Source organism: Hemitrygon akajei, chromosome 6, assembly GCF_048418815.1.
Source record: "Hemitrygon akajei chromosome 6, sHemAka1.3, whole genome shotgun sequence".
NCBI lineage: Eukaryota > Metazoa > Chordata > Chondrichthyes > Myliobatiformes > Dasyatidae > Hemitrygon > Hemitrygon akajei.
Window position 1 is genome coordinate 94,361,672 of NC_133129.1, and position 19,783 is coordinate 94,381,454.

At 45.4% G+C, this 19,783-nt stretch overlaps 1 protein-coding gene across 1 annotated transcript in view; it reads right to left on the reverse strand.

Annotated features, from left to right (window-relative positions):
- Positions 1–19,309, reverse strand: part of pelp1 (proline, glutamate and leucine rich protein 1) — a 45,950-nt gene extending 26,641 nt beyond the window's left edge. The window contains exons 1-7 of the mRNA XM_073048899.1: positions 19,106–19,309; positions 18,440–18,504; positions 14,192–14,297; positions 13,913–14,062; positions 9,540–9,611; positions 8,407–8,466; positions 5,277–5,427 (exon numbers count right to left, since the gene is read on the reverse strand). Coding sequence (XP_072905000.1) covers positions 5,277–5,427; positions 8,407–8,466; positions 9,540–9,611; positions 13,913–14,062; positions 14,192–14,297; positions 18,440–18,504; positions 19,106–19,309 — 808 coding nt within the window. The remainder of the gene's footprint in view (positions 1–5,276; positions 5,428–8,406; positions 8,467–9,539; positions 9,612–13,912; positions 14,063–14,191; positions 14,298–18,439; positions 18,505–19,105) is intronic.
- Between the last annotated feature and the right edge of the window lie 474 nt (positions 19,310–19,783).

A 19,783-nucleotide genomic window follows, 5' to 3' on the forward strand; every position in this document is an offset into this window, starting at 1 on the left:
CAAACTTCTCAGCATTAGAGATCAGAATTGAACCGGATCTCAGGAGATGTGAGGTCATTAGGTGCATAGTCTTGAGGGGCTGAAATGCCCTAACCTGCTCTTAATCTCAATGCTCATATGATCTTAAATCCGAGTATTGTTATTTTATTTAGATACATCACAATAACAGCCCTCTCCCAACGAGCCCACACTATCCAATTATACCCATGGGATCAAACTACTAACCTGCATGTTTTTGGGAGGTGGGAGGAAACCAGAGCACGCTGAGGAAACTCACAGGTTACAGGAAGAACGTACAAACTTCTTAAAAGGACTGGTGGACATTGAACCTGGGTTGCTAGCGATATAATAGTGTTACGCTAACCACTATGCTTAATTAAATTTTCCATTTGCAGAGAGAAATCCCGAGGGAAAAGTAGTCCCAAGGACTACATCGAGTTCAGCGTTGACGGGCAACTCCTGCAATGCTGCCAGTACCAAACTGTATCGGTGTCTGCTGTTCCTTTGGGTTCATCAGATGTGTAGAGAGGGGTTTAGTTTGCTACATGGGCATCAGATTGCTCTCCATATTGTACTGCCCACGCTTGTGTATCTAGAGAGCGAGGATGCAACATCTATGACCAACAGAAGCTCACATTGTCTTGCAAAAGTCCACTTACATATACTGCTCTTACAAGAAAAAAAATTCAGTTCTACCACCCCTCCACAGAGCACAACTTTCTAGTTAAACTGTAACTGTGTGAAGGGACTTGGGTTGGGTGAACATATTTACCAACTACACCCAAACCAAGCTTGACTGAAAGTCAAACTTATCTCTTAGCAATCCCTCTAGCAAAACCTGCTCTCATCAAGGCCGAGAATTTTAGCTTCCAGTTCAAGTTTAATTATCATTCAACCATACATGAATACAGCCAAACGAAACAGCATTCCTCCAGGATCAAGGTGGAGCAACAGTACCAACAAGCACACAGAAGACTGAACCTAATATATAGCACATATGGTTACAATTTCATTACAAAATAGTTGCAAAGAGAAAAAAAGTATTTTAATAATACAGCCCAAGTCCCTTGGTCCTAGTTTTATTTCCACAGTTGGAATTACAGGTGTCCCCCGTTTTTCAAACGTTCCTTTTATGACAGCTTGTTGTTACGAAAGACCTACATTAGTACCGTAGATGTCGGATTATAAGCCGCTACTTTTTTCCCACATTTTGAACAGCTTTGAACACTGCGGCCTTTACTACGGTGCGGCTAATACATGATTTTTTTCATGCCGCCAAAAACATTTTGCCTCGTAACAGTAGACCAATAAAATTGATGAGTAGTTCACAGAGGTCCAATGAAATTGTACGATAAATCAAGCGCACTTTCACAATTATTGTAAATCAGTCATTTGTACTCACCCTCATCAACATGGAAAACACTCGAAGAAAAGCATTGTGCTGCCTTTATGGCAGTTATTTAGTTTATAATATTTTCGCTTAGTAATTCATTTGTTAGTTAAAGTTAGAAGAGTTTTAACTATATTTGTTTTCTGTACTACATCGCGGGATGCTATGACGTCACACCCGGTTTCGCCGCGTCTTGTGGGAAAAATGCCGTTTGCGATAAACGGGAAGGAGGGGGCGAGCACATTACGCGAGCGGCATTAGATCTGAGCGAACGCTACTTTTAAGTTAAAGGCGATCAATAACTTTTCCTGGTAGGCTGCAGTATATATATTTTTTACCAGTCGTTAGGAGATATTGGAATGTTGTTCAGTAAAAAAGTATACGCAACGTATATTTAAAAGTAGCCGCGTTACAGGCACGGTTCGAAAAAAAGCATTTGCGATATGTATTTGTTTATGTTACCATATGGATTTAATTAAAAGTTAAAAAATCCTCACGTGTAATATCTTTCTGTGTAAATATCTCATATTACAACGTGGGACACCTGCGGCCGAAAATCCGGTGCGGCCTGTACAAGTACAAAATTGATTTTCTTTCTAAAATTAGAGCCAGCGGCTTTTAATCAGGTGCGCTCTGTAGTCCGGAATCTATGGTACCTGTTTTCGCAAACCAAAGAGGATTTTCGCTTTTACGATAAAAAGACGCCCGCTTTATACAAAGTTTGTACGTATGTTTACCCTGAGAAAGACTACCATGACCATGAAGCATTGTGCAGGCAGTTGTTTGCGCATGTGTGTACCTGCATATGCATGTGCGTATGTATGTGTATATGTGCCGATTTTTTCCTCCAAATCGATTTTGGCTCGCTGTCTTCCCAAGTTTGATAAGTGAAACCACACCGTACATACAATATTTCTACTTTATATAGGCTGTATATTTATCATATCATTCCTGCTTTTACTGTATGTTAGTGCTATTTTAGGTTTTATGTGTTATTTGGTTTGATTTGGTAGGTTTTTTTGGGTCTGGGAACACTCAAATAATTTTCCCATATAAACTAATGGTAATTGCTGCTTCGACTTATGACATTTCGGCTTACAAGCGGTTTCATAGGAATGCTCTACCTTCGGATAGTGGGGGAAACCTGTACATAGAACACTACATTGCAGAAACAGGCTCTTCAGCCCATTGTCCATGCAAAACTATCATTCTACCTCGTCCCATCGATCTGCCCCTGAACCATAGCCCTCCATATCCTCCCCATCCAGAGTTCTCTAAAATGCTAAAACTGAACCCACATCTACCACGTCCACTGGCAGCTTGCCACACAGGTGCACCACCCTCTGAGTGAAGATGTTTCCCTCAGGTTCCCCTCAAAAATTTCACCTTTCATCCTTAACCCATGATCTCTAGTTCTCAATGAAAATAAGCCTGCTTGCATTTACCCTACCTACTCCTCCCAGTTTTTTCTCTCTCCGTACACTGGGTATTAGTCTCCTTAATGGGTTCTTTTGGGGTTTGTGTTGTGGCTGTCAGGAGACGAATCTCAAGGCTGTGTAAAGTAGATGTACTTTGATAATAAATATGCCTTGAACTTTACACTTTTATCAAATCTCCCCTCATTCTTTTAGGCTCCAGGGAATGAAGTCCTAACCCATTCATTCTTTCCCTATGATTCAGGTTCTCAAGTCCCGGCACTGCCCTTGTAAATTTTTTTGTATACTCTTTCAGTCTCATTGATACATTTCCTAAAGGTAGGCTTCATTTTCAGCCTTTGCTGCCATTGTCTTTCTTCCCCTCAGCATCATCAGCGTGCTGTAGCAACTGATCAATTCATGCATAGTCATACAGTGTGCAAACCGGCCTTCAGCTCACCTCACCGGATGTGATGCTCAAGGAACTAGCCCCACCTACTTGAGTTTGATCCACAGCCTCTACATGTCTTCAATTCATTTATGCATCTAGATGGATAATATCTAGCTTTTAAATATTGCTAATGTTCAAAGTAAATATATTATCAAAGTACACAACCCTGAGATTCATTTTCCTGTGGGCATACTCAATAAATCCAATCACCATAATCAAATCAATGAAAGACCACACCAACTCGGGCATTCAACCAGTGTGCAAAAGAGAACAAACTGTGCTAATATAGAAAAGAAATAACAATAAATATTGAGAATATGAGATGAACAGGCTGTGAAAGCTAGTCCATTATTTGTGGGAATATTTCAATGATGGGGCAAGTGAAGTTATCCCCACTGGTTCTAGAGCCTGATGGTTGAATAGTAGTAACTGTTCCTGAACCTGGTGGTGTGGGTCCTAACTACCCCCTCCCCACCCCATTCTTTACCAGCTGTCCCACACCACTCCCGTGGTACTCCACCCTCGTCATTCCCAACAACCTTTGCTCCTGCCAGATTTACAAACTCACTCTCCACTCAACATTGGCAAGTACAGTACTGTGCAAAAAATAAATAAATGGGCCTAAGACATTGGGTAGTACCATTGGTTGGAACTTTATTCTCTAGAGCATGGGAGAATAAGAGGAGATCTTACAGAGACATAACGATTATAAGGGGTATAAATAGGATAAATGCATGCAGGCTTTATCCTCCCTAGGTTGAGTGCAACTAGAACTAGAGATCAGAGGTGAAAGGTGAAATATTTAAGGGGAATCTGAGGGGGAACTACTTCACTCAGAGTGTGCCGTGAGTGCAGAACGAGATGCCAGCGGAAGTGGTGGATGCAGGTTCAAGTGCAACATTTAAAATAGGTATGTGGATTGAAGGGTATGGGTAGATGGGACTAGGCAGAAAAACAGATATGTGTTTCTAGATGGGCCGAAGAGCCTTTCTGCGCTCTAATGCTCTACGGCTAATTTCACAAGCCCACCACTCTCTGCGAGAAAATATGTATCTTCATTTTCACTGAGGGAAAATTTAATTTACTTCTCCTATTATCTGTAAAACAACATTGCTGTTTGTCTACAATGCTAGTTTCTCACCAACACAAATCCTTCCCAGGTTAAAAACACCTGATTGGTCTGATCTATATGCATAGAACAAGCATTTGGGTGACCAGTGAGATGGCCAACCCAAGAATTGTCTGCCTTGTGGGAACTCAGGTCGTGGATATATCTGAGTGGTTGAATCAAATGTCACGGTACTACATGCTGCCCTAGGCTGGACTCAATTTTTTATTTAAATATATTGCCGGGCAGATATTTCTGATTTGCAGACTGTTTGGGTTATAAACAGTGTACAGGAATGGAGCATTTGGATTTGGGTGTAGAATTGTTACTTTTCTTAATTTAATTTTAAATCAGACTTGCAGCACGGTAACAGGCCCATGCCGCTCAATTATACCCGTCACCAATTAACCTACTAACTGGTATGTCTTTACAATGAGGGAGCACCTGGAGGAAACCCACACGGTCATGGGGAAAGCGTACAAACTTCCTAGACAGCGGCAGGACTTGAACCCCAGTCGCTGGTGCTGCAAAGCAATGCACTAACTGCTATGCTACTGTGCTGTCGCTTGTAGACAAACAGCAGAAAGGAATCCTTACCGACTATCAAACATCCATCTGTATCAGCAACACACACAAAAAGCTGGAGGAACTCAGCAGGTCAGACACTCTTTAACACTCAATAAAATGATTGTAAGCAACAACTTTTATGCCTCATTCTTAACTTCCGAAGAACCCTTAGAATCACAAAAGCAACAGGATCAAATAGAACCCTGGGCCACGCCGGGGAGGAGATGTAATAAGATATGACAATAATGATAACCTTAACCCCTTGCAAAGACAGCAGAGATCATTCCCCTTACCAGCAAATGTTAGGTTCGCTTTCAAAGACGCAAGTGACGACGCAGTCCTTACCTGTTTCCATCTCCGCATACATCTCCCCCACCAGGCTATGTAGCGTGGCCAGAAGGCAGTGCAACTGCTGACTCCAGGACTCCGTGTACTTCATGCCCTGAGCGAAACCGGTGCCAAGACCCGGCAGCAAAACGTAACACTGGCAGGCCAGCTGGGGGGAGGAGGAGGAGGAGGAAAAGAGGGAAAGAGAGAGAGAGAGAGACCAGTCAGAAATACTTGCTTTGCCAAAGGGACCAGGGTTTAAGCAAATTGTGCGGTGCGAAATACTGACAGTCAACCCAACCACAGTGGTTGAGCGCTGGCTCTGGAAGCATGGGGGCATTTGTGGGCTGTCCAGCACAACCCTCACTGACGATTGATCTGATGCAAAAAAAAAATGCAGTTCACCATGTTTCAATACTTAGATGTACATGTGACAGATAAAGCTAATCCTATTTTCCCCTCCCACTGTGAGTTCCTCCAGTAAGACATTTATTTATTTAGAGATACAGCACAGTAACAGAACCTTCTGGCTTTAACAAGCCAGCACCACCCAATTACACCCACGGGACAAACTAACTGGGTGACAGAATGGAGATATGTCTCTACCAAAGGAGGTGTAAGGAGCTTCTTCCCTACATTAGCCTGCAGGAGGTCACCCTTGGGCAAGGTGTAGCACCTGCTTAGTGGCCGCAATACCCCTCCTCATCCCTCGATCAGGGTCACGTGAAGCAGGTGGTGGATGGTCGTATGAGCAGTTGATGTGTATCACAAGTCCTGGTTATGCAACCACTGAGGCCAGGTAGACAAACTCTGAAGAGTATTGATAATGTTTGGGATCAAGCGAATTGTAAAGACACTGACCAGAAGGCAGCAATGGCAAACACCTCTGCAGAAAAATTTGCCAAAACAATCATGGTCAAAAGACCATGATCGCCCAACTTCATGGTCACTGAAAGATCACTGAGCATACATCTCAACAGAATTTCCCCACGGTGGGCTTGAAGGGGAAGCCTTTAATACTTGTACGTCGACTGCAGGCTGCTTGAGGATGATTATCAGCCAGCACCTCTTTAATAACAATACTGAGTTATTAATAACTCAGATAAACAGAGGTGATCGGACCTCTGGAATTTCGTACCTGTCCCCCCAGCCATGCACCCCTCCCATGCCAAAGTACTGACTAGTTGGGGATCAATGAAAAGGAGTTTACAGAACACACAGAGGATACAAGCCAGTGAGTCAGACATTGAAATATGGGGATTTGACACTGGACTAAAGTCATGCAGCATGGAAACAGGCCTTACAGCCAGGGCAAGTGTTCGGAATGCACCGCCGGAGGTGGAAGCAGAGGCTGGTACATTAGGGACATTCAAGAGACTCTTAGATAGGCACATGGAAAGAAAAATGGAGGATTGTGGGCTGTATAGGAGGGAGAGGGCGAGATCGATTGTGACTTGAAGGTCATAAGGTTGGCACATTGTGGGCTGTGTTGTGTTCTACATCGCCCATGCTGTGTTGCCCAGCAAGCTATCTTATCTGCCTGCAAACCTCTCTTATGTTTTGTACCTTCAAAACATTAAACTAATCCAAAGGAAGACAGGGAGGTCTGTAATACAGGTCTAACTTTTGAGTTTACTTTAAGAGAGGTGTTCACATATCACGTGGTAATGTGATGACATAGGCCATATGCATTTTTGATTACACACACACACACGTATATAAATAACAATGAATAAGTAATGAATCATTTAAAGGAACAAGAATGCTTAATGAACCAATACACAAAAGATTACACAAATATTCTTGAAATATACACAACATTCCTCTGTTCAGGTATTGATCTTGATAGCTTTTAAATGCCAATTACAACCACTATTTCTGGCAGCTCATTCCAAACACACATCACCCCTTGCATGAAGAAGCTGCCTCTGATGTCTCTTTTAAATCCATCACCGCCAATTTTAAACCTACGCTCTCGTTTTTACAACTGCTCCCTGGGAAGAACACTACATGTGAAAGGGAAGAACACCCTTCACGATCCTTTGCATCTCTAACAGGTCACTTCTGAATCTCGTGTTCCAGGGAATAAAAGTCCACACAACCTCCTCCTGTGACTCTGGCCGCCTAAGTCCAGGCAACATCTGGGTGAACCTTTTCTGCACTCTTTCTGGTCTGATAACATCCTTCCAAAACCATATGCAATACTCAAAGTCCTACTGCATCTGGTTTCACTGGGAACTCTCTGCCTGTAAGTTAGCTGCTGCGTTTCCTATAGGACAAGTGACCACACCTTAATGCTTCAATGGCAGTGAATGCTGATCCAGGACCGTGAATAAACGCAAGCCACTTTACTCTTCTTCTCAGCGGGATCGGAGCTGCAATCCCTTTCCCACACCAACGTGCCTGTTCGTGGTCTCCTCTACTGCCATGATGAAGCCAGTCTCAGGTTGGAGTAGCAACACCTCATATTCCATCAGGGTAGCTTCCCAATTAATGGCATGAACAGCGATTTTTCTAACTTCCTGTGATTGCTCCTCTTTTTAGTCTCTCCCCCATCCCGCTCTATTCCCCATCTCTCATCCTTTCTCTTTTCCTCCTGCTGGCCTTATGACCTGCCCAACAGCTTTTTTCCCTTTCCCACCTCAATTTTTGTCCATGGTCCACTCTCCCCTGCTATCAGATTCCTTTTTCTTCAGTCCTTTATCTTTTCAGCCTATCACCTCATAGTTTCTCGCTTCATCCGCCCTCTCCCACCCATCTACCTTCCCCCTCATCTGGTCTCACCCATCAACTACCGGCTTGCACTCCTCCTCTTTGTTTCTTATTCTGGCTTCTGCCCCCTCCTTCACAGACCTGATCAAGGGTCTCAGCCCAAAACGTCAACTGAATATTTCTCTCCACGGATGAGGCCTGACTTGCTGAGTTCCTACGGCATCTTATGTGTGCTGCTCAAGATTCCTAGCATCTGCAGAATCTTGTTTCCAAACTAAATTAAACTGGTCAGCAGTTTAAGGGAAGAAGTTATGCAGGGGCAGGCTGAAAAGAGCATGAGAAAATCATTCACTCACATCCAACCAGATAAATAATGTTTAGTACATCATTCCAGTGAAATGCAGGCCAAAACTCACTCAGAGATGTGCTCACTCACCTCTTGTACGTGTGGACTTGCAGAATCCAGCTTACTGAGAAAATAAGCAGCCAACTTGCCCTGTGAGAAAAGGGATGCACAGGATTACAGACTGAACATCATTGTGTTAGTGACAGTCCTGTCCCTCTCGGTACTGTACCCCAGTGTTACAGTGACAGACTCATCCCTACCAGTACTGTACCCATATTACAGTCACAAACCCGTCCCCACTAGTACTGCACTTAAGTTAGTGTCAGACCAGCATCCTGTAGTACTATACCCCAGTATTATAATAATAGACCTGTCCCTACCAGTACTGTACCGACGTTGGTTACAAACCCGTCCCCACCAGTACTATACCATCAAGTTACAGTGATAGACCAGACACCAGCAGTACTCTACCCCAGCCCAGTGTTAAACAGTGATAAACCCATCCCCACTGGTACTGTGCCCCAGTGTTATACAGTGACAGACCCATCCTCACCAGTACTGTACCCCAGTGTTACGCATTGACAAATCTGTCTCCAGCGGTAAGGTACCCCAGTATTAGTAACAGACCCATCCCCACCAGTACAGTACCCCGGTATTAGTGACAGACCCATTCCCACCAGTCCTGCACCAGTGTTATTAACTGACAGGCCAATCGCTACCACTACTGTATCCGGTGTTATGCAGTGACGCGCATCCTCACCAGTTCTGTAACCCAGTATCATACTGTGACCATTTTAAACATCACGTGTCCTGTACCCATACGTCATACTACTCAAAACTTCTCCATTCAGCCTGTGGGGCAAATTTCAACTTTGTACAGAGATTTAATCCCAAATACCTCCCAAAAGACACTACCCAAGGGAATGAAGTTATAAATGTGCTGTTAATTTTTTTTTGTTTTGAATATTCATTCAAACTTTACAGGCGGAGCCAAGGTTTTATTGCCTACTCTTAGTTGCCTTTGAGAAGCTGGTGGCAAGCTGCCACCTTGAACTGCTACCGTCTTTGTGGTGTGGGTACACCTGAAAAAAGCGTTAGATGGGAAGAGTTCAAAGATTCTGACCCAGCGAAGACCTTGTAAAACTAAACAGAGATGCATTTCACCTTCAAACAAAACCATCTGACAACCGACTCCAGCACCAACAGATCAGGATGTTCCTTACCCTCAGCGATCCACAGGCCCGGGAGTAGAAGGTCATGCAGGTCTTTATCCCGTCCATGGCAGCAACATGGCACTAGCGAGGACACAGAGGGTTAGGCACAAACAGAACAGTTACACTTAACAGAGGCACAAACAGATATCACACTTACAGCATCCTGGCCACTTACAAAAGGTCAGGACACTTATGGAGTGGTTAAACAATTCCCACTGGATGGCAGAGCGGGTAACGTCCAAAAACTGGAGCTGGAGTTCACAAAACGTTTCCAAAAAACACAGAATCTGGAACACTACCATGCACCAACACAGCTCCAAATACATCTTCCACAACCCGAGGAGAATGTAAATGAGTCTGTGATGGAAAGCTTGTGCGCTTCATGACTTGACAGCTCAACTGTGGGACTTGTTAAACAGCGTCTTCTGCCGTTTTGGAATATAACAAATAGTAATTTCAACAGCAACCAGTCCTCAGATCTGAACTCAGACTGCAGATTTAATTTAAAATGCAGCTCAGAACAATGTAGCTGCAGGCTGGGGTTGACTGCAAAACAGGATCATGCCATTAACCCGTGATGTCTGCATATGCATGAATGTAGCTCAGAGGCAGGGGAGATTAAGGCTACATCCACAGTAGACTGGATAATTTTGAAAATGCCGGTTTCGCATAAAAACGATAGGCGTCCACACTAAGCATTTTTGAAAATATCTCTGTCCACTCTGAAACGGATATTTCGGCGAATCTCCTCCTGTGCATGCGCAGGACACATCTACCGAAAACAAGCGACATGTTTGGTGCCGAATCTCGCCGTGAAAAAGTTGGGTGCACGTTTGTCCAGTTACAGACTAGAAAAACTTAAATGACAAACAACTGTTGGCTCTCGCGCAGGAGGACTTGAAAATGGTGGCTCTCGCGCAGGAGGACTTGAAACTAAAAAAAAACAAATGCTGGAGCGTGTGGAGGCAACCGACAGGGAGTTCACAGACAGTATGACCCAGCTGACAACGAACATTGAAAAACTGACAAACTCTGTTGTATTAATAAAGCACCTTGTTAAATGTATAAAACATGTCCGTATCAGTACTATCTTGTATTTCCATACAATGTTACATTAGGCTGTTACACATCTATAGTCAGAGAAGTACTTGCATAAATAGGTAAACCACCTTCATACGAGCAAGGACAGAAAACAGGGCAAAGTGAGTATACTTATTCATTCAGTAAGTTATGGGTCAAAGTTTTTGGTGAGTACATTTCTAACTCTTCTGGCTTCAGTCTCGTTGCCGTCTGTTCTGAAATTGTTAGGTTGCATTCAAGAAAACAATGAAATGGCGCGCTGCCATCACCATCTGTTCCGGCAGGTCAGGACAGTGTTTTTAGATTTCCCCGGTTACCCCGTTCACACTGCTCTGGCCAATCCAGTGTTTTCAAATTTACACACTCTGGAGGACGTTTCTGAAATGCTCCATTTTCGGGGGACGAAAACGCCGTTTTAGTGTGGACGGAGGGTAAAAACGAAGAGAAAAAGCTTCAGTTGCGGATTTATCAGGTGTAGTGTGGACTTAGCCTAAAATTCATTTTGGGTGCCTGGACTGTTGGTGTGAAGATCTAGGTACTTGAAATGGATTCAGGGCCTTAAGCTACAGTAGCACTGCAGGCTGGAGTCAGTGCTGACCCCCAGTGTTCGCTCGGCAGAAGGCAAGCTGTTTTGTGGTTGGCTGTGGATTTCTGTGCCATTGGATGGATGGCTTGAGTTTGGACTCTTGAGTGTCTGTATCTTTCATCTATGTATGCTTTGTGCTGTGTGCTTTGCACATTGGTCCCAGAGTAATGCTATCTCCTTTGGCTGCATTCATGTATTGAAAATTATATGTAATTGAAAGGAAACTTTGTGGATACATTGTAACCATAGAATTGTCCTGCCACAATCCTTAATCTTTAGCATGTAAAATGTAATATTTTGTTAGGAGGCCTCTTCTTCCAAGAGTGTCCCCAGGACGATGCCTGCTTGTTTTGCTGAATAAAGATTGTATCTCCACCAGCTTCAATGTCTCTCTGGAGACTTCGTTCTGTCACAACAGGACTCTGGAACACTTCCTGAAAGCGGGGGTGAAAGGAGCTCGCAGTGCATTTAAAATCTGCTCGGAACAGGCTGACCTTAAGAGTGGCATTCGTTTATACAGTTCTTTCAAAGAGCACTTTCTGATGGGCTGAATGGCTTCCGATGCAACTTATGTTTCTGCAACCCAAGCCACCTCTGGTTGTATGACCACCACCACCCACCCCCCCCCCCCCCACCCACCGACCAATTTGCAATGACAGTACTGCACTTACGCATTTCAGAAGTCAAACCCATCATTGGTTTCCTGGAATTAAGCTGGAAGGCTGATATCTGCAAGTCTAAGAATCCAAGACACAGACTGGAGGTGGCCTAGCCAAGGGGTCAGGGCAATGGAGGCCTGTCTGGGAGGTGGGGGGAAGAGGAGGGCTGGAAAAGGGACTTGTTGTGCTGTCAACACACACAAAATGCTGGTGGAACGCAGCAGGCCAGGCAGCATCTATAAGCAGAAGCACTGTCGATGTTTCGGGCCGAGACCCTTCATCAGGACTAACTGAAAGGAGAGATACTAAGAGATTTGAAAGTAGTGGGGGGGAGGGGGAAATGCGAAATGATAGGAGAAGACCGGAGGGGGTGGGATGAAGCTAAGAGCTGGAAAGGTGATTGGCGAAAGTCATACAGAGGTGGAGAAGGGAAAGGATCATGGGACAGGAGGCCTCGGGAGAAAGAAGGGGGGGGGGGGGGGAAGCACCAGAGGGAGATGGAGAACAGGCAGAGTGATGGGCAGAGAGAGAAAAAAAAAACAATTAAGTATGTCAGGGATGGGGTAACAAGGGGAGGAGCGGCATTAATGGAAATGAGAGAAGTCAACGTTCATGCCATCAGGTTGGAGGCTACCCAGCCGGTATATAAGGTGTTGTTCCTCCAACCTACGTTTGGATTCATTTTGACAGTAGAGGAGGCCATGGATAGACATATCAGAATGGGAATGGGACGTGGAATTAAAATGTGTGGCCACTGGGAGATCCTGCTTTCTCTGGCGGACCAAGCATAGGTGTTCAGCGAAACGGTCTCCCAGTCTGCGTTGGGTCTCACCAATATATAAAAGACCACACCAGGAGCACCGGACGCAGTATACCACACCAGTCGACTCACAGGTGAAGTGTCACCTAGAAGGACTGTCTGGGGCCCTGAATGGTGGTGAGGGAGTAAGTGTAAGGGCAGGTGTAGCACTGGTTCCGTTTACAAGGATAAGTGCCAGGAGGGAGATTGGTGGGAAGGGATGGGGGGGACGAGTGGACAAGGGAGTCGTGTAGGGAGAGATCCCTGCAGAAAGCAGAAAGAGGGGGTGAGGGAAAGATATGCTGGGTAGTGGGATCCTGTTGGATCCTTTCCAGCTCTTAGCTTCATCCCACCCCCTCCGGTCTTCTCCTATCATTTCGCATTTTCCCCTACCCCAACTACTTTCAAATCTCTTAGTATCTTTCCTTTCAGTTAGTCCTGATGAAGGGTCTCAGCCCGAAACGTCAACAGTGCTTCTCCTTATAGATGCTGCCTGGCCTGCTGCGTTCCACCAGCATTTTGTGTGTGTGTTGCTTGAATTTCCAGCATCTGCAGATTTCCTCGTGTTTGTTGTGCTGTCACTGACTTGCTTATGTTGTTTTTGTTGCTGCTGCTTATGTTGTTTTGCTGAATGCTGTGGCACCGGAATATCTAGTGACTTTTGCAGGCTGCCCTCGCACATCCTTCGGTCATGCTGGGTATTAACACAAACGGTGTATATCACTGTGGGTTTTGATGTACATGCGATAAATAAATCTAAGTAAATAAATGTTCAGTTCAGAATGTAGGAGTTCTACTTCATTGCTATAAACTATGGTTTTCTTTGGACCGTACTGCAGCCACAGGACAACAAATTTCACATCCTATGGCGTGGCAGTATACCAGTTAGAGCAACATTTTACAGCAGTCCGGAATTCAACTCCTGCTCCGGACTCAAACTCCTCTTCAAGGAGTTTATACATTCTCCCCATGATCACGTAGGTTTCCTCACACACTCCACAGACATATAGCTAGGGCTAGTGAATTGTGGGCATGCTATGTTGGCACCAAAAGCATGACAACCCAGCAAAATCTTTGCTGATTTCATTTGACGCAAAATGACATATTTCACTGGATGTTTTGATGTATGCTAATCTTTATAGATAATAAATCTGATTCCAACACGAAACCAACTTTGGTGGGCACCTTGGCTGGCATCAACAAGTTGGGCCAAAAGGCCCGTTTCCATGTTGTGTGATGCAATGACGCTGTTACTCACCTCGGGCTTCAGCGCCAGCAGTGAGGTTACCAGGCTGGGGATGTGGTTCATGGACACCTCCCGGGCCAGCTCGGGAAGCTGGGATGAATACCTCAGCAGGTCGTGCAGTACCCAGACCGCCAGCTCCACTGTTGTCTGAGGATCCTGGGACTGCAAGAGAAGCAGAGGTTAATAGAAAGCTAGTAACTGGACTTTCTTCTTGCGCTCTCCCCCCCCCCCCCCCCCACCCCATCCGGAGGCAGGCAGATGCAAATGAGTAGCATGCAGTCCGCTGCTTACCTGGATGATGTGCTGCACTGCCCGAAGCCAGGAGATGCATTGGTCCTGGAATACGTCAGTGGGGCTGTCAGCCACCAACAGTGCCAGCAGGCAAATACCTTCAAATCTGTGAGGATGAAAGACACAGGAAATAATCAGCACCGACTGAAAACAGGACGTCTTGTGGGACTGGCCTCTAGGGAAAGGTCCACTCCAACCAAGATGCGCATCTAAGCTAGTCCCATTGGCCCACATTTATTCCAGCTTCTTTGTAAAATGTCATCCTTCCCCAGAACATACTGATGCAATTCTACACTGCCATCAGCCAATTCAGGGGAGTTACAGATTATTGTTTGCGATGATCAAACAAAGTATTCAGTTGCTTTCCTTGTTTCATCAGCCACCAGCCAGAAGTCGCTGAGATTCACCACTGCCATCTTAATAGATGTAAATGGCGAATAAAGTTGGGCCTTGATTTAACCATACCTTTCCTGTTCATCTGTACCTGTCCAAGTGTCTTTTAATGTACCTCCCTCACCAACTTCTTCTGACGGCTCATTCTATATGGATGACTCTCTGAGGGTAAAACTTACCCCTCATGTTCCTATTAAACATGTTCTCAGTCTCTTGCTTTCACCATACACCCATGACCTCTAGTTTCTGGTTTCCCTGAATGCTGGGAAAAATACAATGCACATTACTCTACCTAAGCCAGTCATGAATTTATGTACAGTGATGCTAGAAAGTTTGTGAAACCTGCAAAATTTTCTCTATTTCTGCATTAACATGACCTAAAATGTGATCAGATCTTCACGCAAGTCCTAAAACTAAATAAAGAGAACCTAATTAAATAAGTAACACATAAAACATTATACTTGTTCATTTATTTATTGAGAAAAATGATCCAATATTACATGTATTTGTTGGAAAAAGTAAGTGAACCTATGCTCTCAGTAACTGGTGTGACCTTGTGCAGCAATAACCTCAACCAAACATTTCCGGTAACCGTTGATCAGTCCTGCACATCGGCTCGGAGGAATTTCAGGCCATTCCTCCTTACAAAACTGCTTCAGCTCTGGGATGTTGGTGGGCTTCATAGCATGAACTGCTTGCTTCAGGTCCTTCCACAACATTTCTATAAGATTAAGGTCAGGACTTTGACTTGGCCATTCCAAAATACAAATTTTCTTCTTTTTAAACCATTCTGTTGTTGATTTACTCATCTTTCGGATCATTGTCATTTTGCATTATCCAACTTCTATTAAGCTTCAGATGTCAGACTGCTAGCATGACATTCTCTTGTAAAATATCTCGATACAATTTCGAATTCATTGTTACCTCAACGATTGCAAGATGTCCAGGCCTTGAGGCAGTAAAACAGCTTCAAATCATGATGCTCCTTCTACCATGCTTCACAATTGGGATGAGGTTTTAGTGCTGGTGTGCAGTGCCCTTTTTCCTCCAAACATAGCAGTGTGCACTTCTGCCAAAAAGTTCAACTTTTATCTCATCTGTCCACAGAGCATTGTCCCAGAAGCACTGTGGAACATCCAAGTGGCATTTTGCCAACTTACAATGTGCAGCAATGTGTTTTTGGAGAATAGTGGTTTCCTCTGTGGTGTCCCTCCATGAGCACCATTCTTATTCAACGTTTTTCTTATAGCGGACACATAAACAGAGATTTTAGCAAGTTCTATAGATTTATGCAGGTCTTTTGCTGTTACCCTTGGATTATTTTTCACCTCCTTTAGCATTGCATGTTGTGCTTTCTGTGTGATTGTACTGAATTGCCTCCATTTGTAGACAATTACTCTTACTGTGGACTGATGCACACTCAGGTCTTTAGAAATGCTTCTGTAGTCTTTTCCAGCTTCATGTATCTCTACAATTCTTCTTCTAAAGTCCTCTGAAAGTTGTTTTGATCGAGGCATAATGCACATAAATAGATCTTTCTCGAGAAGAACAGGCTCTGTCAGTAACCTGACAACCTACACCTCCAATCTCATCTCAATGACTGGAACACCCGACTCCAAAATAGCTTTTGCAGAAGGCACTACCCCAAAGATTCACATACTTTTTCCAACAAATGCATGCAAAATTGGATCTTTTACCTCAATGAATAAATGGTATGTTTTTGCGTTATTTATTTAATTGGGTTCTCTTTATCTAGTTTTAGGACTTTGTGAAGTTCTGATCACATTTTAGGTCATATTCATGTAGAAACAGAGAAGGTTCTACAAGGTTCACAAACTTTCTAGCACCACCGTGTCTCTATAACATCACTGCTCAGTCTCTTAGACTCCAATAAATAAAGTCCCAACCTGCTTGGGGTGGCAGGGTGGAGATACATCTCTACCAAAGGAGGTGTAAAGCACTCCTTCCCTCCACTAGCCAGCAGGTCACCCTTGGGCAAGGTGTAGCACCTGCTTAGTGCCCCTTCCCACCCGATCATGGTCACGTGAAGCCATGGGTGCAGGAGGTGGATGGTTGTATGAGGAGCTGGTGTATATCCCAAGTCCTGGTTATGTGACCACTGACACCAGACAGACAACCTCTGAGGTGTATTGATAATGGCTGGGGTCATCCATCTTGTAGACACTGCCAAGAAGGCAGCAATGGCAGATTCCATAGAACAATTTGTCAAGAATAATCAAGGTCATGGAAAGACCACGATCGCCTATGTATACAACACGGCACGTAATGATGAAGAACCTGCTCAACCTCTCTCCATAGCTCAGTTCCTTAATTCTAAGCAACATTTCACCTGCAAATCTGCCGAGGTCGTCGCCTGATGTAGCCTCCTCTACAATGGTGAGACCTGCTGTAAATTGGGAGACCACGAGTTGAGCACCCTGATCTACCCAAAGTGACTGGTTTAAGGTGCCAGTGACCTGTTGTTTCCCCTTCTCCTGTCAGTAGAAACGGTTCTACCAGGCTCTGTAGCTAAGCCACACATGGAGGCCAGGAGCTACTTGGTTATCAGAGGCTATTTGAGACGCACACCATTGGGAGCATGTGGGAGCTTGTTCCCATTACAACCCCCCCCCCCCACCCCCCCCGGGGGTATAACAACCATAAGGAACCAGATCAGTACACTGAGAATACCATGGAAATATCAAACAGGAGGACATAAAACGAGAAGCCATTTCTTTCCTGAGGGTTTGGAAATAGCATCTGAAATTGCTTTTCAATAGAAGGAAACAAAATCAGAGTGATCAAAAGGGAGATGGATAAACACTTGAAAGGGAACAAATTCTAGGGTTATGGAATTACTTCGCTGGAATGAGTGCAGAGGACATTTACAAGGATGTTAAAATGTTAAATTTTCTTGCAAACATTTGCAGTGATAGCATCGACTGTTTCGAAGGACAATGGAAATAGCAGCAGTGGAGTGACCTCTCCAGGGCACACCTAGGCAGAAGGTATGGAGATCTAGGGCTACCCAGTCATTAAGGACATGGAATGACCCCCCTTGGCCTCACCAGTGTAGTCCAAAGGAAAGCGAAGCAAAATGTTTGGCACCAGCTTGGCTGCAGGAGCTGCCAGCAGGGTGTTCAGTGACATCCAGCTGCCTAAGAGGCTCCACTCCAGATTTTCTATCTGGATTTACTCCCGTAGCCTTCATCTCTCCCATGGCTGCCCACAAGACAGTGGGGCTATTTACCCTAGGTGGGGTTTTGGTTCACAAGCATCAGGACACAGACTGGTGGGCATGTGTGCTACACATGCAGGGGCCAGACCTCCTCCCCATCCTCTGTAGGTCAGCCTGAGTCCGAAAGGAGTTCACTTTCCATGTGTCACCAGTGAGGAGGCCTTGATAGAGTGGATGTGGAGACAATGTTTCCTATGGTGGGGGTGTCCAGAACCAGAGGACACAGTTTCAGAATAGAGGGGCACCCTTTCAGAACAGAGATGAGGAATTTCTTTAGCCAGAGCGTGGTGAAACTGGCATTTGTTGCCACAGGAGGCTGTGGAGGCCAAGTCTGTGTGTATATTTAAGACAGAGGTTGACAGATTTTTGATTAGTCAGGGAATGAAGAAATAAGGGAAGAAGGCAGGAGATGGGGGCTGAGAGGAAAAATGGATCAGCCATGATGAAATGGTGGAGCAGCCTCAATAGATCAAATGACCCAATTCTGCTGCTATATCTTATGGTATGGTCTTTTATTCTCATATTTAAAAGCCCTGGAACAGCCCAGCCTGCTCCTCTCAAGCACTGCCTGGCTTGCTGAGGATCCCGAGGATAGTGATTTCGAGCTTGCCTCTCACCTGGTCCTGATGGAGGCAAGCCGGGTGTTGCTGATGCCAATCAGAGCTCCCACATCAGACAGGTTCTGCGGGTTAAAAAAAAGGTTAAACAAACGGGTTCGGGGGTGGATGCATGTGCGGGGCTGGGTTGGGGTTTGCGGGACGGTGGGGGGGGGGTATGCAGGCATGTCGACAGAACGAGTACACTACTGTGGGGAGGTTCAGCGTCACGTGGAAGCACAAGTAAGTGTGGGTATGCCTATCAGAAAGATCGTTTCAGAGTGGAAAGCATGGGGCAAGCATGGGGCAAACATGGCACTGGCGCAGCGATAGGGGGAGTTGAGCAAGTTTACCCCCTCCCCTGAAGGATGTATACTTATTGGTTGAGGGGGGCAAGCACAGCCTGAGTAGGAGGTAAACATGGCACAGGGGTGATTGAACACACCTTAAGGGGCAGTGGCGAGGGGAAAGAGTGCATCTGCCCGGGGTAATGGCACGGTGGGGGGGGGGGGGGAGGAAGTCCCTCCCCGGGGGCAGTGAGCGTACCCTTGGGAGAGTGTCGGGAGGGGGAGTACAAAGGTGGAATAAGAAGTACAAACGCGCATTGGGCAGGGGAAGTCAAGCGCGCCCCCGAGAGGAACGAGCACGGCTTGAGGAAGGGGGAAGGGGACACATGCATATCAACACCTCGGTCTGTAGCAGCCGCTGCCCCTTCAGCTGCCGGACGATGTCGGCCAAGTGCTGCCCCTCGAGCACCGCCTCTTCCCCGCTCTCCGAACTGCTGCCGCGCCGCAGCAACACACACACGCGGTCCAACAGTCGCCAACCTCGCCCGGGAGCTACTGCCGCCGCCATCTCCCTCACTACGGGCCCCCCTGCTTCACACCTCATCTGTCCGCGCCACCAGCATCAGCGTCATCAGTTCCGCGACCGCGGAACCGTCACCACGGCAACGAGGCCTAGCGCCGAGCAAAAATAATCAGAGTGCGGGCAATAATTAAATGCAAGTTGCATATACAACAGAGATTAAAGGTATACTGGATCGGACAAGGAGCTCGCCTTCCCATTGACTGCCACCCTTCATAGACTCAGAGCTCTTTAAATTCAATGGCATCACTTAAATACATTAAAACACGAGAAATAAGTATGCATAAAAGACACAATGCTGGCAGAACTCAGCCGGCCAGACAGCATCTATGGGAGGAGGTAGTGACGACGTTACGGGCCGAAACCCTTCATCAGGAGTATGGATTAATGATTTGGATCCCCATGCAGTTTGCAGATGACAGGAAAATTGGTGGATGGCAAGTACCGATGATCATAATGCTATTAGAGCGCCAGCGCTGGGGATTCAATTCCCACCGC